The sequence below is a fragment of the Periplaneta americana genome, chromosome 8, assembly GCF_040183065.1.
Source record: "Periplaneta americana isolate PAMFEO1 chromosome 8, P.americana_PAMFEO1_priV1, whole genome shotgun sequence".
In the NCBI taxonomy this organism is placed as follows: domain Eukaryota; kingdom Metazoa; phylum Arthropoda; class Insecta; order Blattodea; family Blattidae; genus Periplaneta; species Periplaneta americana.
Genome location: NC_091124.1, coordinates 120330101 through 120355059, shown reverse-complemented (window position 1 = coordinate 120355059; position 24959 = coordinate 120330101). Strand labels below are relative to the sequence as shown.

The 24959-nt window shown below is 36.6% G+C and overlaps 1 protein-coding gene across 3 annotated transcripts in view; it reads right to left on the bottom strand.

Annotated features, from left to right (window-relative positions):
* The window catches only part of LOC138704991 (NAD(P) transhydrogenase, mitochondrial-like), a 157149-nt gene that overhangs the window by 7717 nt on the left and 124473 nt on the right, over window positions 1-24959 (bottom strand). For all 3 annotated transcript variants that reach the window (XM_069833507.1, XM_069833508.1, XM_069833506.1), the window contains exons 13-19: window positions 21369-21535; window positions 17015-17152; window positions 13191-13411; window positions 7790-7941; window positions 3273-3432; window positions 1717-1821; window positions 1006-1217 (exon numbers count right to left, since the gene is read on the bottom strand). In XM_069833507.1, coding sequence (XP_069689608.1) covers window positions 1006-1217; window positions 1717-1821; window positions 3273-3432; window positions 7790-7941; window positions 13191-13411; window positions 17015-17152; window positions 21369-21535 — 1155 coding nt within the window. The remainder of the gene's footprint in view (window positions 1-1005; window positions 1218-1716; window positions 1822-3272; window positions 3433-7789; window positions 7942-13190; window positions 13412-17014; window positions 17153-21368; window positions 21536-24959) is intronic.

The window sequence follows — 24959 nt, the reverse complement described above, 5'->3', positions numbered from 1 at the left end:
AGGGCAGTAACTCCACCTCCAGCACTTTCTTTTCATATGATCTGAGTGATCCATCTGTAAAGATTTGCAGCCGTTCTGTATGTGGCCATTTTGATATATCGTTTCTAGTGCTAAGCTCTCATTATTGTTGTGTCAGTATCCGATTTTTGAAGTTTTGATCTAAATATAAGTTATGTTCTATTGATTGTTTGTTAAGTGGGTTTTCTACTACTTGTATATGAGGTTTTCCACCAACTGTGGAATTTCTAACTCTTGTTTTATATCTTTCACAATAGTCAAAAAGCTCTTTTGTGTTTTGAGTCTGTTTACTGGTACCTGTTTGTTCCAGTTACTTAGATATTCTAATCAAATTCTAATATTGTATTAAAGCTTGTTTTTCTAACTCCCTACAAATATTTTGGTTGTTTAAAAGTACAGTACTTCCATAACAGTTATTGGAGTTTTCTTCACTGCTCTAGTTATCAATCTTAAAGTCTGATTTTGGAACTGATAAGTTTTTCTAGTTTTCTTTTTGGAGCTGTTATTAGGGTTTCACCAATATTTGAGCACTGGTTTAACATATATTTGGTAGGATGTGTTTAGGATTTCCCTAGTACATCTCAATTTTTTCCTATCTAATCTTTTCAAAAGGGGGACACATCTATCTACTTTATCATCAGAATTGTAGTGAGTACTAATTAAAAAAAAGGCTGCATTTATAGCAAATTGCGCGTAGCATTTCCAGCACATTCTATATAATTATGGCTGGCACTAAAAGGGTTAAAAATACATTGCACTAACTGATTTTGGACCCATAAACGTCTCTCATGTAATGGTAAGCATAATGATAATTATTGTTAGACCGACCAGGACAGCAGCGTAGGTCCCTAACATGAAACATTTCGTGCATGTCTCTTAAAATCACCAGGCTACTTTACCCATTTGCTTACAACAGCAACAATTTAGAAAGTATACCTTAAAAATTGTAAAGTAAGCCATGTATATCCTTAGAATCTTGCGACTTACATGGTTTGCCTTCCAGACTCTGAGCACAGGCATTCCTGCAATAATGGAGTTGGGATCGTCTTCTGCGGCACTATTGACTGTGTCATTTGCTCCTATTACGAGCACAAGATCGGTCTCGGGGAAATCATCATTAATTTCATCCATTTCGAGTACATCATCATATGGCACGCCTGCTTCTGCCAACAGCACATTCAGTTGCCCTGGCATTCGTCCTGTACAAGAGAAATAAGTGTGAGGAATACATGACAGTAACTAAATGGACAGTATCAACATTCAACTCTTCATTAATATTTTATAAGCTAGTGCAAAAAATAAAAAATATTCACAAAAATTAAGAAAAATTACGCAAAATAATTCACCAATCCCATTAGCTACTCAAAAAGAAGTTAACAACTTTGTTAATTATTCTTTCTACAACTTTAAACTGTTGTATTACATCATTTACTTTCGCCTGCTTTGTGTAAACATGTATGTCTGTGTCTGTGTCTATGTCAGTGTGGTGTGTGGGTGGGTGGGTGTGTGTGTGTGTGTGTGTGTGTATTATATATGTCAGATATACTCCTGCATTAAAAAAATTTCTATCAGTAATACTTTCGTGTTTTGAAAAACTAGCTATTTCATGTCATGTATTTAAATTGATATTGACATGTTAACAGCATACTAAAAAAAAAAGAAAAACATTACAAATATATTACAGAAAGGATTGCCTACCTGCAACAGGGTGAATTCCAAACCGAACTTTCTTGCCCTTCTTTTTCAGCAGCTCTACCATCTCAGCAATAGGATACTGTGCCTTGGCCACACAAAGACCATATCCTGACAACAAAATACTGCTTTAAGTAACATTTACAATGTTTTTATTTTCTAAGATACCAAGAAAGACTGAAGTCTGATTAGTATAATATGTTACTAGACGGTGATGTATGCAATAGAGGGGGGAAAGGAACTGGCCTTCCCACCCCATTATCTCCTGGCTTAGTTGCCTCATGAGTGATGCCTTATTGGTATTACTTATGGGGTTCAAACCTATCTTCGAACAAATGACTAACACCAACAAACAAAAATTACTGTAATCAAAAATGACATAGAAGAATCAAATTTATATTTGAACATTGTCATTATAAGGAATGCTCGTAGTGTCTGAAAGTGTACCGTAATCTGAAAATTTACGAATAAATTTAAAATTACTCATCATGATGAATGTAAATGAACCATGCCACAATGACAAAGTTTCTCATTATACATTTTGTTAATTTCGAAAGTATTTAGTTCCTTATATTACCAGTTAAATTCCTGCCTATGTTATATTTTTACATTATACTGTTATCTTGCTTCACAAGCACATCTATGTTGACACACTTCCAAATGCATGCACAGACTTCAATATCAACATGAAACAGCTATTCATAAAACAATAGAAACAGAGGAAGAAAAGAGGAAAAGAAGTAAAAGAGAATAAAAGAAAAGGGAAGGATATAGCAAATATAGAATAAAGCACATATGAATTCATTTATAAACTAATATCGATATATACTGTATACTATAATCATTTATAGTATTATTCATCTATATATGAAAATCAGTATTTAAAAGTGATATACAGAGACTATACACACTTTGCTTTGGTGCTTTCACTAAGGATAATGTTTAACTCATTTGGACTTGAAATAGTCGCAAATAAAAAGTAGAAATAATTTTGCATATGCAAGTAATAAATAATTTCTACGAAACATGGGGCTCAAGAACACACTGCTCAAATCATTTTATTATTTCGTGTTATACAATAAACAAAATAATAATAAGAAAATTGAACAGACTTAAAGTTCATAGCTATTTCGTGTTTCTGATATCAAACAGAGATCTATTATTTCTTCATTAAAAATTTTATTTTATGTACATCATTCCCAGATAAATTAACTCGTAGAATATGAATATTAACGTGGTGAAAATGAATAAATCCATTCAACAATTTATGAGAAATCATTGTACATAAAGAGCAGACAGGTAGGCATGCAGATGGATGGTCAAAACCACTTTTTTTGTATGAAAATACATATTGCCGTCGAGATCTTGAAATACATTTTTCTGCAGCATCATAATACTTTTTTCTTATACTTAATATAATAAGAAATAAAAAACAGCACCATTTCAGAAGTATTCATATTAAATCATGCTTATTTTGAAGCACTGCACTTTAGTAAAATGAAATTTCTCTTGAAAAACATAGAGCAGTGGAAACCAAGTATTGCACATCACTCAATGCTCACCTGGCGTGATGATCACATTCTTGGCATTCATTATGTAATCAATAGCTCCATCCACGTTTACCTCCGTGTGCACTCCTGTGATCTCCTTGGGTTTTCCTGTGCCCGTGGATGAAGTCCCAAAGCCACCCATGATCACGTTTATCAATGACCGGTTCATAGCCTGCAGCACACATGCAGAAAGTGATGGAAGTTGCACGTATTTTTTCAATATATGAGGAGGGATTAAAAAGTTTCTCGACCAACTAGGCCTACATGGATGAATCCACAACTATAAGTAAAATCCCTTTCCTCTAGAGCAATGTAAGTCATTGTTCATTTAAATCAAAACGATAGCATAAGGCACTGCTGAGTTATGTCCTTTCAAGTGAAAGTATTTACAGTGCTTTCTGGGATTCATAAGTGGTAAGAAAAAGGGAGAGATTTGAAGTAATGGTAAGTGAGCATCACATTTTGCTTCAAACTTAGGAAAAGAGCTACACACTCATGAATTAATGTTGAAAGAAGCATTAGTCTATAAATAGGCAAAGAACCAGGCGTGTTGGCTCAGATGCTTGCATTCTGGACACATACACGGGAGGTCCCAGGTTAAACCCCAGGGACAGCGAACCTGACTGAGGTTCTTTTCATGGTTCCCTCAAGCTTCTACAATATATTTCCAGTAATAAAAGCAAATGCCAGGTTGGTACCCAATTTCCACGAAAAACAGGTCCATAACCCTCCGACAATAGTATATTTTAGTAATCCGCCATTGTAATAGGTGCAACATTATTCACGAAATAGCGTCTGTTAAGTGAGAGTTTAATGTCCTGCCCAGAGATAGGCTTATATTACACTATCAAATTTCTCTGTCACAGAATACGATAAAATTTTTGTATGACTTGAGGCTTTCCCGGCGTTTGATGTAGAATAACTCTTCTCGGGTTCTCAGCCAGGTGAGTTGGAGATTAGCTTCCAAGCTTTCGACGGCTAGCTCTGCCATCTTCTTCAGGGAATGAAGTGATGTGTGACTATGTCTAGCCGGTATATATGCAAAAGTAGGGCTTCCCACTGCAGGCCAATCAGGAGCTAATTCCTAGTCCCGACCGCCAGGCGCATTCTGGTTGGTAGAAGCGGTAGTCAATCAGGAGCTAGTTGCTGGTCTCGACTGTCTGCCGTGTGCTGGTGGTCTAAGCGTATTGATGGCAGGTTTTCATGCTGTACTCAGCTGTAGACCCCCGTCTCTGTTGAAATTATTGCCATCTAGCTGGATTTCGATGGCTTCCTTGATAACCAAGTCCCAGTAACCTGATGTCTTGTCCAAGATGGTGGTGGTGCCAAAATCTATCTTGTGACCAGTTTCTAGGCTGTGTTGGGCTACTGCAGACTTATTGGGGTAATATAGTCTTATGCTGCGTTGATGTTCCTTGCAGCGTTCCACAATGGTGCGTCCCGTCTGCCCGATGTAGCATTTCCCACACTCACAAGGTATTCCGTAGACACCAGGTGTCCTGAGACCAAGGTCGTCCTTAACTGGTCTCACCAAGTTCTGGATCTTTGTGGGCGGCTAATGGATGGTCTTAATCCCGTGTTTTCTTAGCAGTCTGCCAATTTTTCCCGAGATGGGGCCATAGAACAGGATGTATGTCATGCCCTTTGTCTCCTCTTGTTCCTCAGCAGGTGGTTTGTCCGAAATGGCCCTTCGAGAGCCAAGCCGATTTCCCTGTTGCCACAGTTGTTCTGTTGGAACGTCTTACGTAGGTGACGGATCTCAGAAGGGAGACTATCCTTCTCCGAAATCCCTCTTGCCCTGTGCAGAAGAGTTGACAGGACCATTCGTTTCTGTGCCGGGTGGTGGTGGCTGTGTCTATTCAGATATAGATCGGTATGTGTAGGTTTCCTGTATACTCTGTGACCCAGTGTGCATCTGGCTTCCTGAAGATGAGAATGTCTAAGAAGGGGAGAAATCCGTCTTTTTCCATTTCTTTCGTGAACTGGATGTTCGGGTGGATATTGTTCAGGTATTCTTGGAACTCCTGAAGTTTTTCTTCTCCACGAGGCCAGATGACCAAAGTGTCATCTACATAACGGTAGAAGTGAGCTGGTTTCAGGGGCGCGTTCTCTAGGGCTCTGTGCTCGAAGTCTTCCATGTACAAATTGGCTACGGCAGGTGACAGAGGTGAGCCCATGGCTACACCGTCGGATTGCTCGTAATACTGCCCTTTGTACATGAAGTAAGTGGAGCTGAGTGTATGGTTAAAAAGTCCAATGACCTCAGGCGGGAAGTGAGGTCTCAATAACTCCAACGTTTCCTTGAGTGGGACTCTAGTGAAGAGGGACACAACATAAAAACTCACCAGAATATCAGACGGATTTGTTCCGATGCTCTGTAGAGTCTGCTGAATTCTTGACATGGTGGCTGCATTTTCCCACAAGAGGATTCAGAAGAGGTATTTGGCCAGCCGGTAGGTGGGAGAACCTATGTTGCTGACAATAGGTCTCAGGGGAACATCCTTCTTGTGGATTTTCGGCAACCTGTAGAGTCTAGGTGGTCTCGTGGAATGTGGAGTCAAGGACTTGGTCACTTCAGCTGGCAGATTGGCCTTCTTTAGTAAGGCTGTTGTGCGCCTTTCTATGGAGCTCGTGGGATCGTGGCTGAGTGTCTTGTATGATGGATCCGTTAGTAGTTCCAGGATCTTCTCATTGTATGTATTGGACTCCATGACGACTGAAGCGTTTCCTGTATCTGCCGGTAGTACCACAATACTTTCATCCTCTCGTAACGAGCAGAGTGCTTGGGTTCTGCCTTTGTAATGTAGGTGTGGCTTTACTGGCCTTTATGAGGGCCACACAGACGTCCCTGCGAATCTCTCCCGCAATGTCAGTCAGGAGTTTGTAGATAGTTTGTTCCACTCCGCTTATGATTTCCTTTACAGGAGGTTTTTTAGGTGCTAGGGCAAAGTTAAGTCCTTTCGCTAGAAGCGATACCTGGTTCGGGTCCAATGTCTTCCCAGTCAGGTTGACCACCACGCGGTCAGTGTTCAAGGGTGGTGTGACCTGGTTGGCAACAGACAGTCTATTAAATTTACCACTTTGCCTAGTGGTCGCCTTTCTCCTGTAAAGTTGTTTTTGTGCCGTGGTGGAACTGTCAATCCAGTCCCAATCCTGTGGATGAAGCGCAGAAGTCAACTGGAGGTGGATGTCTAGAAGTTCGCGGGCAATGGTGTCCAGTACTCTCTTAGTGTGGTGTATCCGTTCTCTTACAAGCGCCAGCCTCGTGCGTCCGAAGATTCTCCGAACTGCCAGTGAATTGACATGGTGTCAAAACACGGCAAATCGGGGGATGGTGTCCTGGTCCCGGCACCTCTGTAGAAAGGCCAGAGAACAAAGTGCACTGGCCCTCTTCTTACACAGCTGTTCGAATTTGCGGATGCTGCGATGCATTTCCTCCCAATAAAGGTGAACAATGTATGACATCACTGTATTCCCTGAAGAAGATGGCAGAGCTAGCCGCCGAAAGCTTGGAAGCTAATGTCCAACTCACCTGGCTGAGAACCCGAGAAGAATTATTCTACATCAAACGCTGGGAAAGCCTCAAGTCATACATAGGCTACTTGATTGTTTGTACAAATATAACAGTTGCCAAAACAGATAAAAATTCAGTCTGGTATAAAGAACTGTGACAATTTAAGGCTGCTTGACGTTCGAGAGTTGATCACTCGACAGGCAATACTGTTGTGCGGGTTTTCGGCTTTGTGGACGCTATCAGTCTTGCATTTATGCTCGTTAGTAAGTTATTTTACGACACTTTATCAACATCTTAGGTTATTTAGCGTCTGAATGAGATGAAGGTGATAATGCCGGTGAAATGGGCCCGGGGTCCAGCACCGAAGGTTGCCCAGCATTTGCTCATATTGGGTTAAGGGAAAACCCCAGAAAAAACTTCAACCAGGTAACTTGCCCCAACCGGGAATCGAACCCGGGCCACCTGGTTTTGCGGCCAGACGCGCTAACCATTACTCCACAGGTGTGGACTTCATGCTCGTTGTTCATCTCTAATTCACCACTAACATACATGATCTGTCAAGTGTTTCTTGAGTAAACATTGTTAAAACTGTTGATCTCGCAGATGATTTTTTTTTTCTGGAAGGGAAAGGGAAGGTAAGCTAAGATGCACACACTTGCACAATTTCATTTCTATTTTTTATGTGCAGAAACACAGCATGAAGAAAATAACCCTTCATTTCGCCATATCTTTCACAACAGCACCTGTAAAATTCAGTAGTCTATCAGTCTTTCCCAGATATAAACGTGGTCAAAGTATAATGCTGATCACTGCAGGCAACCAGAAAGCATGTAAAGTCTGCCTCCTTGCCACGTCTACGCTGTAATAGTGTGTACATGGGCACTTTCTTTTTTATATAAGGACAGGCTATCAGAGGGCATGTCCAAAACCTTATTTTCAGCACTATGGTCCTCGAATGATACAATTTGAACCAAAATCTCGATAATTTTTTGCAACACTTTACTACTAAACATACCTTGCACATGATGTAGGAGAGAATGGCACCAGATGAACCAATGAGAGCTCCAACGATTGTCATGAGGTTATTGTTGAGCATGAAGCCCTCTGCACACAGAGCCCAGCCTGAGTAGCTGTTAAGCACTGTGATCACCACTGGCATGTCAGCACCTTCCAACATATCATTTCATTTTCATCAGTTTCATACATTTTTAAACATTTTTATAACACTACAATACAATTTTACACATCTTTGGATCTCCAATTCTTTATTTTAATAGAATCACAGGAAAGCTAAGCAGTTGGAATAAAGAGCGAGAACAGTTGAGAGATAATTAGAGAAGAAGATAATTTCACTTTAGTGCACCAATTACATCATTTAATTTATTATTTAACTCTTTACTGCCAACAATACTTGATGTTATTAGTGTTTATCTTGAAATTCATTCATTAACCTCTTAACTGATGGCCATTTAAATCCCTGTGCCACTAGTACGTTGGCAAATAGAGATTTAAACCCTGCATTTAAAAATTGGGAGGATATGTAAAAATGCTTGTATATCCTACAAATTTCAATATTTTTTCATGGAATAAAAAGTGATGTGTTACCGGACATTTTCCACTTTAAATTAATTAAACATAGCTACTCTATGTGATAAAGTAACGGGTATATATCACAAAATTTTTCAGTTATTTTCTAAAAGACCCACTGATGTATTTATAAAGTCATTTGCTTATGAGTGTGATCAACTTTTCATGTCCCCTTGACTGTACTGTAGCGAAGAGGAGTGTTTACAGTGAGAGGTATCGAGTGTGCTGTGCAGGAGAGTTTGGGACAAAGATCCTTTCACTGGCCTGACACAGACTTGGTATTTATCAGTTCTAAAAGTAGCTACTCTTACACTAATGTCTGCTGACATTCTGTTGTGTCATAAAGCCCGGAGTCATAGTTCCATGTGCAAGTGCTTCTAAGGTGTGTCACAGAAAATTTGACAACAAATGATGTAGAAAAGGTTTTAGATTATAACTTCAGTGAAGAAGATATTGAAGAACCAATAAATGCAACCTGCAACAGTGATGATGACGTGATGCCTGTGCTGTGGGGTCCAGGGGTGAGGAAGGACTATGGAAAGAGCGAAATGGCAGTAAAATGGTATGTCACTCTTTTGCAGATTCCGTCAGTGAGGTTCAATCAGGCACATGGCTAAATAGGTAATAGTCAACCAGTAGATATATTTGTCCACTTTTTCAATGATGAGTTGGTCAAATTGATAATAGAGACAAATTCCTATCATAACAGAGTGAAAGAGGAACTTGTCTGAAAGAATAAATTATTAACAAAATGTAGAATTCATTCGTGGAAAGACATTACAAGCGATGGCATGCTGCATTTTTTTTGGCTTGATAATATTTATGGGAGTAATTTGCAAGCCTAACATTGAAATGTACTGGTCCACTGATGAAGTGCTTGCCACTCATTTTTTTTTTTTTTTTTTGGAAAATGTATATCTGAAAATAAATTCAGATCAATTTTGAAATTTCTCCACTTCACAAGCCAGGACGCAGAGGGAAACAATGCACAAAATACTACCAGTTTTTGACCACCTAACAAATAAATTCAAAGACGCATACTGTCCTGGTCACAAAATTACTGTGGATGAAAGTCTTATGTTATGGAAGAGCTGACTTGGCTGGAAGCAATTTATTCGGACCAAACAGGCTAGATTTGGTATAAAAACATTTGACTTCTGTGAAAGTGGGATTGGATACCTGTACAATAGTATTGTATACATAGGAAAAGACACAGACAATACAGGTAATAAAGATTTGGGACTTTCTGGCTCAATAGTACTGCACCTTGCAGACTCACTGCTGGGTCAGGGAAGAACTTTATATTTAGAGAATTGCTACAGTTCACCTAAATTATTCATAGAACTGTACAATATGGGAAGTAATGTGTGTGGGGCAGTACGCACAAATAGAGTTGGTTTACCGAAGACCATTCATACACGTGTGAACAATGGTGCAACCCGAAAAGTAGCGGCTGCCGAACCTGCTGCTCACTACTTTTTCATACTGCGTGCAGTTTAAAAGTAGCGATGTGTGAACAGGTTTCTCAGGGTTGCAGCCGCAGCATTTTTGATATCGGTTTTGTTGAAACTTTTGCTGTAGTTGCGACCAGTGTTGCCACCCATATGTGCCAATGATACTTTTATTGTTTGGATATATTTTAATGTTAGATGTGATGAAAATAAATTATTTGTAGTCTGAGCATATTTGCTGACGATATAATTAATTATTTTAATTTTCTGTAGTGTAGTTTCAAACAGGAGGGTTGCCAACATTGATTACGTGAATATGCTGTTAGTTATCATTTAAGTATATAGGCGTTTTTAAAAGCTTTACAGTAAAAATAATGCCAATTTCTGAATACTAGTTAGGGCAGAAAAGCAAATAATAGATAAGTAAGCTTTCGCATGAGTTTCTTAATAATGTGAATATAACCACAAAATGTATATTGAGAAGTCAACACGGAGATGGAAACCTGCAGCATGACTGCGGCTGCAAAAGTAGCGTGCAGCATGCTACTTTTGGCTTACGTGTGAACACGACACGCAACTTTTGCAGCTGCAGTACAAAAGTTGTGCAGCAAAAGTAGCGACGTGTGACCGTACCTTTAGACATCAACTGGCTATTGCAGTGCACTAATTCAAAATCACTACATTGAACGACCCATCCATACAGGTGGAAAAAAGTCACCAAAATGGCAATTCTCTGTCTAAAAGAAAACATTTTCTCACACGAATCCCCTCCACAGAAAAAAAGAAATACGCAGCCCGTTTGTAAGTCCAAGGGAATACGCAAGGAAGTGTGTATCATGTGTGCCACAAGTGGCGATGTTCCCTTGTGTTTCCAGCTCTGTTTCGAAATTTATCATACTCCACAACATTTAGAGGCAAGTTTATATTATAATCACACTCAAAGGATATTTATAAAATATATTTATGGAGTATTTTCTTGTAAAATAGTCATTATCTGTGCACACCGCTAGTTGCGTAAAAACTACGTCCATCACTGCGTGTATATTCTACGTCCATATCATCCAAGGGGTTAAACTGTGTAATTAAATGTTTTTCCACCCGTTTTTCCTCCAAGCACCACTCCTGTGCAGTATGAATATAGCTTACATTATATTGACTAATTAAAAGTGAGTGATATACAGTAAAACCAAATTTTAACGTTTTCGTTTTTAAGGAATTCACATTTTAAAGAATAATCTGTTAAGTCCAGCCAAATTATCATAAGAATAGTGTAATTAATTTCTGCTATTAAGGAGATCAGATTTAAGGAAAATACCACTTTTAAGGAATACCTTTCAAGTGGATTTTTGATAATGAAGCTCGAAATAACAATTTGACTTTCAATAATCAATAATACTGGCATATTCGATACCACATCTTAATTGACAGTAATGTGGAATTATTCTTTATCGTTCTTTATGATGTTGCTTTGTGTTGCTTTCACAGAGTGGTTACTTTGATTGCTTTGTTCTCACGAGTTGTGCGGATCTTGTTTTGAAGTTTATTTTTGTTAGTTTATGCTGTTTATGCATCATAATGGCAACGAAATGGAAGAAATTAACTAATGGACAGAAAGTGAAAATACTAAGAGATGCTGAGGCTAATCCTCAAATAACAATATCGCATATGGCAAAAAAGCATGTTTATCAATTACTTCTTTATTGGGAGTAAAGAAGAAAAAAGACATTTTCAGTGTGGTTTGGCTTCAACCAAATGGAAAAACATTCGTGCCTCACTATTTGAAGAGTTAGAAAATATTATAATAAAAATGTATTGTAAATAATAATTGTAGGCCTAATTATGTACAGTAAAATCCCTTGTAACTGGCACCCAAATAACTGGCAATATCAAAACAATGGCACTTTTGGCCGGGCCAAAAAAAAAAAAGTTTAAATCTGCCACATTGCCATAATCTAAGCCATCAGTTTTGCCACATTAGGAATTTCGCACGGACTTTCATTTTCACTGGACATTCGAACCTAAAATTAGTGTAGCCTATTATTTGTGTTGTGTGATGTGTTTTAATAAAGAAAATCCACACAGTTTTTATGTTTATTTAGTTATGTTCGGGCCATCAGTATTGCCACATTAGGAAGTTGGCGCGAATTTTCATTTTCAGTGAATATTCCAACCTAGAATTTTAATAGTGTATTATTTGTGTTGTGTCATGTGTTTTAATAAGGAAAATCCACGAAGTCCTTATGTTTATTCAGTTATGAGCAAGTGATAGAGAAATAAGCTTCATATAGCTGCAGTTTCAACATTTGCCTACATAAAATACGGAACTTTTCTTTTGTATATACCAGTTTTTATTCAATTATCCGGCAAAATCTCGTATCCAGAACTAGCCTGGTCCCTTTGGTGCTTGTTAAGAGGGATTCTACTGTAAATGGTTATATTTGGCATGTAACACACATGTTAGTACTAGTTATTTTAGCCTTTCCTTACCATTTTACATAAACCCACTTTTAAGAAAACCATGTATTTAAGGAAAAGAAAAGTGATCTCTCACAGATTCGTTAAAAAGAGATTATATTATATTTCACTATGTGTAAGCCTGCCTTTACACAACATCTGTTACAAATGTTACCATGACAATTACTGGTTTACTGTGTCATGACATCACTGTTGTGAGTCAGCGATTTGAAGCGAGTTTCAGCTTTTATGTCAGGGAAGTTGCCTATTAATCAAGGCGTTCAATCTGAACTTGAGAACGTGTACTGTATAACTTGAACGTCGTAGCAACAGATGGCGGTCTGTAAAGTCTGTGTGCTACCATAATGTCTTTCGAACGAGTTTTGCACGGGCAAGTCGTACGCAGGGTATATGTTATCATCGGTGGCATACGGCAACATTCCATAACACAAATCAAATGCTCTGTGTCCATGTTGACCGTCGCAGTTAATGTGAACAAATACGTAAGTAATTGTCTTAACCCTCTCCACATATCCTGACAGTAAGAAAAAAAAACTCACCTCAGTACGTGTTTCCAAACAGTTCACATTCCTGCCACTACAAGTGTTACCGTACATATCGGTAAGTACTCTTCAGAATGAATGCCGTACTTACTAGGGAACTTCTCTGGCACACACATAATACGCCTCTGTGGAAGTGTAGGAAGATTAAATTCTCTAGGCTCAACGACTAGCCACATGACGGCATACAGCGAACCATGACACACTTTGAACTGAACACGCAGTATATGTAGTAGTCACATCTACTGACGCACATGTAGGCCTTCGAGGTGGATAAATCCAAAATGAATCCAGTTCCGAAAAACCAATATGTAACTTAAATGCTCAATGCTCGATAATGGAAACCAACTAACTTATTTCGCACCTCCGATAGCTGCAGTGAGTGTGACACCCATGATGGTAGAGAGGCCAGTGGTGGCACCAAGCATTGCCAGTCCAGTAGTCATGGAGGGGTCCATGAAGTATACTGCCATTGCTCCAATGTTGGCTGCACCCAACCCCAGATTAATAGCATGGCGACCTGGGAGCAACAATGGGGCCGAGTTCAGGAGACCTTGCAGCTTGCCATACGCAACCAGAGAACCACTATAAAACATCAATAGTTAGTAAAATAAAAAAATAAAAACATAAAACTATAACGAACACAGAAAAAAACATTTCTTTAATATCAAGTATTAATCTGTTCAAGGAATAATTTAACATTTCGGGAGACAAATTATACTTAAATTAATGATATGATTGTCTTCAATTAAGTATGACATGAAATTAATAAATTAACCTATTATTATACTTACGAGAACTTATCAAAATGAAATTCCCTCAACTACTGATAATAAAATATATGTAGTTTTCTTCACAACTGTAAACTCAACAACCATTAGAGTTGCCAGGTACTCCATACTGTACAGAATGTCCTGTACTTAAGGTCAGAAAAACTTCTCCCAATATAAGACACCAAACATTCCATATTTACGGACACTGTATCATAGTCAGTCAATGTTCTTTTTTTTCTTTTTCCATACTTTTTGTACGGATATCATGTACAAATATTGCAGCACACAGTTATTCTTTTATTAACATTAATGTCTTCAGAAACTTGACAATGAAGGAAATATATTTAAACCTCTAACACATTTTCTGAAACCACCAGGGTGCTCCCATCATCAAGATGGTCGCAAAATAAAAATAATTAATGTGTACAAAAGGAATTAAGCATCCTCTCCACCCGAAAAATGAAGACATGTATTTAAAAACATATTTATTAGATATACAATAACACACATTTATTTAAAAAAAAAAAAGTATAAAGTATAATTTTTTCTTATGTAATGAATGACTGTTTTTCATTCATAAGTGAATCCACATTAGAAACACACAAAAGAAAACTATTTTCAGACAATAACAGACGATTCCTGAATTTAGTTTTCACTGCTACTGTAGACAACAAGCCCTTGAAAAGTATTCACTTCGACAGGCAAGCCAAAACATACTTAGATCTTCCATTGTAAATCGTTCAATGAGTTGGCTGTAAGTTTCAACTGGTAACTTTGCAGCTGCAACAACTTTTCATGAATCAGACTGAGTACCCACCAGAAAACAACCACACAATTGAATTTTCAACTCTCGAACAGACAATTAACAAGAGTACATATTTTTCTCAATACAATCGAAAGTGTCGACATTTCTTTTTTCCAGGGTGGATAATCCAAATACGAAGCTTTTTAATAAAAGTATTGAGTTTGATTGTTACTAACAATGTTTTTGTCACACGCTTGCAAAGTCAAATTCAGATCATTTAAATGCGAAAATATATCAGCTATACTTAAGTAAGCCAACAGCAACATACACCCATTATCTTGTAAAAAATATGTGAAGTTTGTTTATCCTGGAAAAATATTATCAATTCATCTCGCAATTGAAAAAGTTTAGTTAACAATTCTCCCATGATAACCATCTACTCTCAGCGTGGAATAGGAGCATGTTGTTGTTTGCGTTCATTTCATTGCACAGTTTAGCAAACCTTCTCTGCAATTGTTGACTTTTAATAAAATTAACCATTCTTATAACTTCACAGAGAATATTTTTCAGATTGTTCAGCATAATTTTTGTAGCAGGTGCATGTCTATGATGAAAGCAGTGCGTCCATTCTGTCCTTGGTATAACATATTTTAATTTTACTATTAATCCACTATTTTTTTTTTTGCAATCACCTACCACCTTTGTGAAACAGGCCACTCAACTTAATTTCATTGACAGGATGATGACGCCTTCATAACTAGGGATCGGATTTTTATGTAATATCAAGGTGTGAAATATGTACATATTTATGTAAGAAAAATAAGCTGAATATGTACCAAAATATGTAAAATCATGAAAATATTTAATACCAATATCTGGCAGGTATAGGATAGGTAAGACTCCAGTTGTGATTTCATAGAGCACCCGACTTTTTTTACCACACACTGAAGTACATGAAAACTTTAATGCTCATTTTCGAGGATTATGATCGTTTTGAAAGAAAACTAGCTAGACCACTTGATAGTACTCCCTTTCCACTATTAGATGACATTATTAACTCAATTTCGAATTTTGATGGACCTTGATCGTTTTTCCCGTGTACCCTTCATATGGACCTGATATTATGACTGACAATATGGTCAGACAATGGTGCAGGCAATTCACTGAAGGCCGAATCAATGTGCATGATGAAGACTGTAGTGGCCGACCATCCCTGGTGACACCAGAACTGATGGAAAGTGTGCAGCAAGCAGTTTTGCAGAATGGCGCTTCACAATTTCGGAACTCTTTGGTCAATTCCCCCAGATTTCTCACTCATTGCTGCACGAAATCATCTCCCGGTGGCTTGGTTTGCGGAAAGTGTGTGCAAGATGGGTGCCAAAGCAGCTGACAGATGAACACAAAACGAAACGTCTTGCCACACCATTGACATTCCTCCACCAGTATGCAGAGAAAGGGGATGGGTTTCTCGACAATGTTGTCACTGGGGATGAAACATGGGTGTCGCATGTCACACCAGAAACAAAACAACAATCCATGCATTGGCGGCATAGTGGTTCACCTGTGAGAACCAAATTCAAGCAGACAATCTGTCAAAAAAATCATGTGCACTGTCTTCTGGGATCGACGTGGTGTCCTCATGTGTGAGTTTTTACCATGAGGAGAGACTGTTAATGCTGAGCAGTATTGTCAGACATTGCGAAATCTGAGGAGGACGGTCCATGGAATGCTGACAAGAGGAATTACGCTTTTGCACGACAATCCACAACTCCATACAGCCAATGCTACACGGAATCTGTTGCTTCAGTTTGGATGGAAGGTCTTCGACCATCCACCCTACAACCCCCACCTCACGCCAAGTGACTTTCATCTCTTCCGTCTCGTGAAGTGCTTTCTGGCAAGAAAACATTTCACAACCACGCTGAGGTACAGACAGCAGTGACTTAATGGCTCTAGACATTGGCGGCAGACTCCTATGACATGGGCATACAAACACTGATGCACCGGTATGATAAATGCCTCAATAACAGTGGTGACAGTGTTGAGAAGTAGCCAGTGAATCTCTATAAATAGTGCAATAAATATTTCTTCCTTATTGATGTTTTTGTCTTCTTTATTGGCCATTGGCACTTACTTCCTGGATGAACCTCGTATAAACAGATATTTTATCAATGACGCAGTTTTTACTTATTTGAATGTTTCCATATTTAGTCTTTCCCCATTTTTTTTAAATTTTATAGGTTTCCATATAGCTAGCACAGTTTCAATTTTAATTATAATTGAACTATTAAACTGTACTTCTGTAGAACTGCAATTGCGATTAAAATCACGTATAATTTGAGAGTGCGAGATTCTGGATATTTGTAACAGAACTTCTGAATGCATCTTTTAACACATTTGACAGAGATTTTATTCTGTAGCCAAGTTTTTACTAGTAAAATTCAATGACCAATAGTGTACTATCGGACAATAACGACATGCTCTCAAATTAATGATAAATATGAGGAAAAGAATAAGAAAAATAGGAGAATTAATAGGAGTAAAAGGAGAAGACAGAAAGCACAAGTTCTGTAGCTTTGGAGCAGGCCTGAGAACTTCTGCACTGAACTATCTCATTCCATCAATGCTTCTGTCTCATCATGCATCCAGTAATAAATATAATAAAATTACCTGAGTGTGACACCCCCGATGTAAGTACCTAGGAACGTAGCAGTTTTAACCACATTTGCTGACGGATCTGTTGCAAAGGTGGGGAACTCATGAATATAGGTGGCAATGCAAGTCAGAACTGCTGCCAATCCGACCAAACTGAAATATACCAAACAGTAAGTAATGAGTACTTAATACACAGAGCAGAGTTCAGTAAGAAACAACTGTTACTATTGACTCCATATTTTTTGGCCTTAAAAATACGAGCAAACTGCAAATACACCCACGAATCCAAAATAAATAAATAGATAAATAAATAAACAAATAAATAAATAAGCAAATAAATAAATGAATAAATAAATAAATAAATGGATAATAAATGAATGAATGAATGAATAAATGAATAAATAAATCAATAAATGAATGAATAAATAAATAAATCAATAAATAAATAAATAAATATATGAATGAATAAATAAATGAATGAATAAATAAATAAATGAATAAATAAATGAATAAACAAATGAATAAATAAATAAATAAATAAATATAAATACATAAACAAACAGACAGACAAATAAATAACTAAATAACTAAATAAATAAATAAACAAACAAATAAACAATTAAATAAATGAATAAATAAATAAATAAATGGATAATAAATGAATGAATGAATGAATAAATGAATAAATAAATCAATAAATGAATGAATAAATAAATAAATCAATAAATAAATAAATAAATAAATATATGAATGAATAAATAAATGAATGAATAAATAAATAAATGAATGAATAAATAAATGAATAAACAAATGAATAAATAAATAAATAAATAAATATAAATACATAAACAAACAGACAGACAAATAAATAACTAAATAACTAAATAAATAAATAAACAAACAAATAAACAATTAAATAAATGAATAAATAAATAAATAAATGGATAATAAATGAATGAATGAATGAATAAATGAATAAATAAATCAATAAATGAATGAATAAATAAATAAATCAATAAATAAATAAATAAATAAATAAATATATGAATGAATAAATAAATGAATGAATAAATAAATAAATGAATGAATAAATAAATGAATAAACAAATGAATAAATAAATAAATAAATAAATAAATATAAATACATAAACAAACAGACAGACAAATAAATAACTAAATAACTAAATAAATAAATAAATAAACAAATAAACAATTAAATAAATGAATAAATGAATAAATAAATAAATAAATAAATAAATAAATGAATAAATAAATGAATAAATAAATATAAATAAATAAACAAAGAGACAGACAAATAAATAAATAAATAACTAAATAAATAAACAAATAAACAAACAAATAAACAAAGAAAACAAAACAAACAAATAAATAAATAAACAAATAAATGTATGTATGAATGAATGAATAAACAAACAAATAAATATGAATGAACCAAGGAACATACAAAATAGATAAATAAATGTAGGTAGGCAGGTGGGTAGGTTGGTGGGTGAGTAGGTAGACAGACAGACAAACAGATACACAGCAGTCTGACATTCTATATGGCATTCGGCAGCAAGTGGCCCAGCGTCAGTACTTGTCATTCCCACTGAATGGGGTCCGTTACAGTAGCTAGAGTCGGTTATTAAAATTACAGTATCCATATTGTTAAACAACCTTGACTACAAAAGGTGTTGAAAATGATGTCCCTCTGCTGCAACACATCCTGACATCTCCGAAGAAAATTGGCATTTACACGTGGAAGTTCGTCTTCTGTAATTCTCCAGATTTCTAGTACAATACTGTCTTTTAACTCACAGATTGTCTTTCTCTATTTTATTTTTTACATTTCCCCATAAAAAAAATAGCAGACTGACAAATCGGGGGACTTAGAGGGCCAAAATCCTCTAATAATAACCCTGTCTTCGAATATTTCACTTATCAAATTCAATGTTTCGGCTGCTGTATGGGCAGTTGCTGAATCCTGCTGGAAATAAGCACTCTGACACTCGATATCGGTTAACTGTTCAAAAAATGGGTTGAGTATTTGTGTTCTTTATCTGTCACCATTGATTGTATCATATGTAGGGTTTATAATCCTATAAGCAATTACAGCACATCATATGTCAACCTTCTAATCATGTAATGGAGTTTCATGAATGAGAGGAGTATTTTCTGAACGCCAGTATCTAATGTTCTGCATTAACATGGCCATGTAAGTAAAACTATGCTTCATCTGTGAAAATAATTACTGTAGGATCTACAACCCCATTAGTAACACTTCGTAAAACCCAGTTACAAAAATTCACGACTCACATCTCTAGGCTGTACTGTAATTCATGCACTACTGTCCCTCTCTAGGGCTTAAATTTAAGAATTTTAGTGGCTCTAAATGAAGTACACTTGGATTTCTCTTTCCAGTTTATTCAGAACTGACCCCATTTCTCTAAACTTTTTTACAAGGTTTAATATAATCGTCCTATGTGGAACAGAAACACCAGGAAATTGCGTTGCAAAACGTCATCGCACTGTTCCACAATTCTCCATTATCAAGTGACACTCGACAAGATAAATCAATCCTTTGCTGCAATGTAAACTTTTGTGGTGCCATATTAAGCTACAATCCTCAATCTTCAACTAAGGTGTACATACAACAATACAAACATTAACAGAATTCATAGGTAACAGAACAGCAGCTATCAGTTGCAATGTGACCATGTGCTGTATCCTTGAAGGCACGAAAAGAGAGAGAAGGCAGGGACAGAGAGAGAAAGACTGTAGTGTGCTTCTGTAGCGGATTCTATTCAGTGGGAATGACAAGCCCTGATGCCAGGCCTGCTTGCCACTCAGTGTCGTAGAGAATGTCATAGACCGTTCTGACAAAAGTACAGTAGAACTTGGTTATAGCGACCTCGTTTTGTGCGACACCTCGCCTATAACGTCAAATATTCTGTGGTCCCAACTAATTCCCCATAACACATAGTCTAAGCTTTTCTACATTGCTTAATATGGCAAACATATATGCATCTACTTCGCATATAATGTCATTTTCAACCTCAGTTTGAAATACGATTTTCTAAGAACCAAAGTATTTTAAGATATATTTTGTTGAAATCTGGTAACCAGGCAAAATTCTTTACTTTCCCCTTCTGTCATAGAACCCTGGAATGCAGGCAGATTCCCCACTCCATTGTAATCTGCCTGAATTCATGCGATATTAACGGTACCTGCATGCCATCAATTTCGATAGGAAGTTTTCACTAAGTGCACGCATTTTAACGCAGTATGGCACTGAAAGAAAAGTTTTAACATTCGAAGAAAAAGTTAGTGATTCATCAAATTGAGAATGGAATTAAAAAAGCTTACGTGTGTCGTCAGTTTGGCCTAGTTAATTTCACAGTCAAACAATCTGGAAGAGCAAGGATAAAATTGCTGCTGCATTTGAACAGAATGCATCGAAGCTAGGAGAGGGAGCAGTGAAATTGTAACTGAAATAATGAACATACTCGTAGAACGTAATTGAGAAAGTGTGTATTGAGCAAGTAGGAGACAATAGAGTAAAATGGCTGATTACTTGACTCCTAAGTAAAGAAGTTTGGTAAGTACTGAACAAACTGTTTTAATACAGAATATTTTACTTAAAATTGTACATGTATTTTATTATGTTCATGGTAGGTAGGCTTAAACGTGAATACATAAATCTAAAATAAGCCTAATTAAGCTGACACTGACACAAGGACACTGACATCCTAAGCGGCACATCACACTTCTATGCCAGATTACATCAAGAAACCATTGAAATCTATAAGCACAAGAACAACTTCAATCGAAAGGAAGAAGGCCTTAAAGTCAATCAAGCATGGTACCCAACCCTGAGAAACACACACATTAAACCGTTCATCCAACAGCTGAACACCGGTAACCGGTCACAACACTTTGACTACTGGTGCGGACCACGGTGACAATGGCAAGCCACAATCCATCTAGATCCTAAATACCATAATGCAACCCAGTCACAGTCCCAGTCATTCCTGGCATGCTAAGGAGATCTTTGCACTCCTGTGTGCCACATCACTGATGATATCTGCTGAAGTAGCAGACGAAATGTATGGTAGGAACAGCTCCAACAGATCACAGCCCTTTAGCCCGGATCACATCAATCCTATTTTTAATAGTGTTTGTATGATTTTTTTTACTAATTCATTAATAACATCATAATTATGAACTTCAGTAGTGATATATTTATTATACTAAGCACACAATATGGAAAAACTGATTAATCATCACTATAGTTCGAAATATTGGTGAATAGCACTTGAATAAAACACTTGCACCCAAAAGAAAAAACCCATGCAATAAGCTGAGTTACCTGTGGAATCCTGCCACTAATTGAGGAAGATCGGTGATCTCGATCTTCTTAGCAATAGTTGTACCTATGAGACCTCCTGCAGCCATACATGCTGCCATCTGCGTCATGACATCAACACTGGGGGCCATGTGGCCCAGGGTTGCAGCAATGCCTCCACTCACACCAATCTGCAAATTATGGCAAACTGTTATTTTTGGCAAACTGAAGTACTGTAATTAGAAGAATGCACCTGGAAAAGTGTAAAATATCTTATAAATTGAAAACTGACATTGCCTTATTATTACAATTATAGTAAAACTTCATTTATCACACATTTCTCACTTACATTTTTTTTCCTGAAATCCGGCAAACTTCCTACACTGTCCATGTTAATTTAATTCAGTTACATGTTTTCCACACTTATATGATCGTATTTTAAACCCCAAGAGATACAAGCAAAACTTCATTTATATGCTTTAATTAAATTTTGCTCAATATTAGATTTGCCATAAAAATGTAAGAATGCGAAAATACAGTATTTATGCCATTGAATGTAACATGTATACCATTTTTTTATCCTAAAATCCAGAAAAAAAAACTGGCGAATATAATACGCATCTGTGCTAAAAACCACTCAAGATCAAAATTATATTATTAAGACAGGTTATAAAGGCACTCTCTTACCTCTAGCCATATATCACATTCATCTTCATTTGCAATATCAGAACTGAAACTTCCGGTCAACAGGTCTGGGTTGGTATCAGAACATTGAATGACAATGACTAACGTCATGCTACTCTTTCATCAGGGATTATTGGTAAATTATTTTAGTTTAATTAAAGACACGCATTTGTTGAGTGTTGTATTCATAAAATTTTTAAGTCATTGTACCAGTTAAAAATATTATTCTTATTAGTGATGATTACTGGCAAAATGGACTAGAAATTACGAATTAAAAGTTCACAAAAGACGTGAAAACACGAACTCGCAATGGCCGTTTGTGTCAGTTGTTTCACACAAAATCTTGTAACATAAACAGAGCATTAAATTTATATAATATGCACCGCAGTTTTCAAGGCAACAGTTTGTCAAAAGAGGTGCGTATTATAATCGCGTAAATACAGTACAATATGTGCTCTTTGTTAAGATGTGGTCAGCTTTGAAATTCTTGGAAATTCGAAGCTGCTTATCCTTGTCTCTGCACGTGCTAGCTTCAGTAAATCGGTTATGCATCTGTGGGAGAATCAATTCAGAGAGGTGAGAGAAGTATGTATGTGCAGAGGGAAAAAAATAGAACATTTTAAACAATGAGAATCCAGGTCCAAAGCTGTGACTGTACTGAATACAACTATTCTAACACCCCTTCCAACTGAAAATATTTTGACAGTAGACTCAACCTGATATGACGAGAAGATTACTGATTGGTTTTTGTATTCCAATGAGTGGAAGAAGAGGAAGTGCGTTTGTAACGAATTATTATTTTTTTTTTGTAAAATAATCACATGTTATTAATTATTCATGCTATTTCAGATGTAATTAAATGCCCAATTATAAGTTTTCTCACATATTTTTTTTCTTCAGATCAATAAAAGCGTATACATGAAGTTTTATTGTATTATGTTGTTATAATAATAATAATAATAATAATAATAATAATAATAATAATAATAATAATAATATTATTATTATTATTAATCCATTTATTCCCAGAACTATTTTTTTGTGAAAATTGACGAAAACCGAATATGTATATTAGAGTCGGGCAAACAGCCTCTTACTCCCGCTCGTTCTCGTAGGCGAGACTAGCTGGCCGATAATGCCAGTTCCGAGAATCGTATTCTCGAGATTGGCACTCTCGGGAACGAGGAATACCGGGTCCCGGCCTGTTATCGCACGGCCGACTTATCGTTATGAAATGCGTACACTGACTGCCGGCTTAATTGCCGCTCATCACTGCAATTCGTGACTCTTTCTGAAATATTAATGTTCATAAAGTAATTTAAGAAGGCACAGCAGTGTGGTATGCAATAATACAGAACATTATGATTGTCGACATTCTTACAGAAGTCACACTATTTTAATGAACTACTTATTGCCTTTCTGGAGAAGCAAAATAATGCAGCACTTTCAGTCGTTACCTAATCCTAAGCTAGTCTAAAACAATAACAAGTTATATGGTTGGAGCTATGATATACTTTCTCGCTATCAGCATTTTGTTGACATTCCATATTTAACCATTCGATAGTGTTTTGTATACGCTATAGTAATGGATATCACACGTCTGTATTATTATATTGCGCGTTCACATCTGGATGTTTCGTTGTTATTGCGCTGTGTAAGGACGAAATAAATTAATTAATACTTATTTATATTATTATAAAGGACCAAAGACTCTGACAAAAGATATTTTTGTTTCCCAACTGATAAAATGCTGAATGTGAAATGGAAACATTTTTGCAAGTGGCAGGACAGAATAACTAAATAGAGTAGATCCTTTCAAAAATTGATCATAATTACTTACAAACGCGTTTTAAGGAACTCGAAGGTTCATTGCCGCTCGCACATAAGCCTGCCATCGGTCTCTACCCTGAGCAAGATTAATCCAATCTCTACCATCATATCCATGTTTATATTATCTTTCCATCTACGTCTCTGCCTCTCCAAACGTCTTTTCCCTCCGACTATCCAACTAACACTCTATATGCATTTCTGGATTCGCCCATACCTGCTAGATGTTCTGCCCATCTCATACCTCTGAATTTAATATTCCTAATAATGTCAAGTGAGGAGTACAATGCGTGTAGTTCTACGTTGTGCAACTTCATCCATTCTCTATCCCTCTTAGCCCCAAATATCTTCCTAAGGATCTTATTCTCGAATAGCCTTAAGCTCTGTTCCTCTCTCAAAGTGAGAGTCCAAATTTCACAACCATACAGAACAATCGGTAATATAACTGTTTTATAAATTCTAACTTTCAAGTTTTTTGAGAGCAGGGTGGATGACAAAAGCTTCTCGACCGAATAATAACAGGCATTTCTCCCCATATTTATTCTGCGTTTCCTCCCGAGTGTCACTTATATTTGCTATATCATAACAGAGAATAAAAGAGGGAACGATTATTATTATTATTATTATTATTATTATTAAATTAGTTACTTTACGACGCTTTATCAACTGTTATCGCTATCTAGCATCTGAATGAGATGACGGTAATGCCAGTGAAATGAGTCCAGGGTCCAGCGCCGAAAGTTACCCAGCATTTGCTCTCAAATTCTCAATGGGTTGAGGCGAGAAGACTCAGCCAGGTAAAGGCTGGTTCACAATAAACCGGGAACGGAAACGACAACGAGAAATAATGTTAAAATAAATGTATTTAAATGTGATCATTCACAGTTAACGAGAAGATTGCCGGAGCCCGGGAACGGGAACGGGAACGTGAAAGCTAATTGTGAATGCTCACATTTAAATGCATTTATTTTAAGAATATTTCCGTTATCGTTGTCGTTTCCGTTTCCCGGTTTATTGTGAATCAGTGTTAACTTGTCCCAACCAAGATTCGAACCGGAACCCGATCGTTTCACAGTCAGGTGTGCTAACCGTTACTCTACAGCG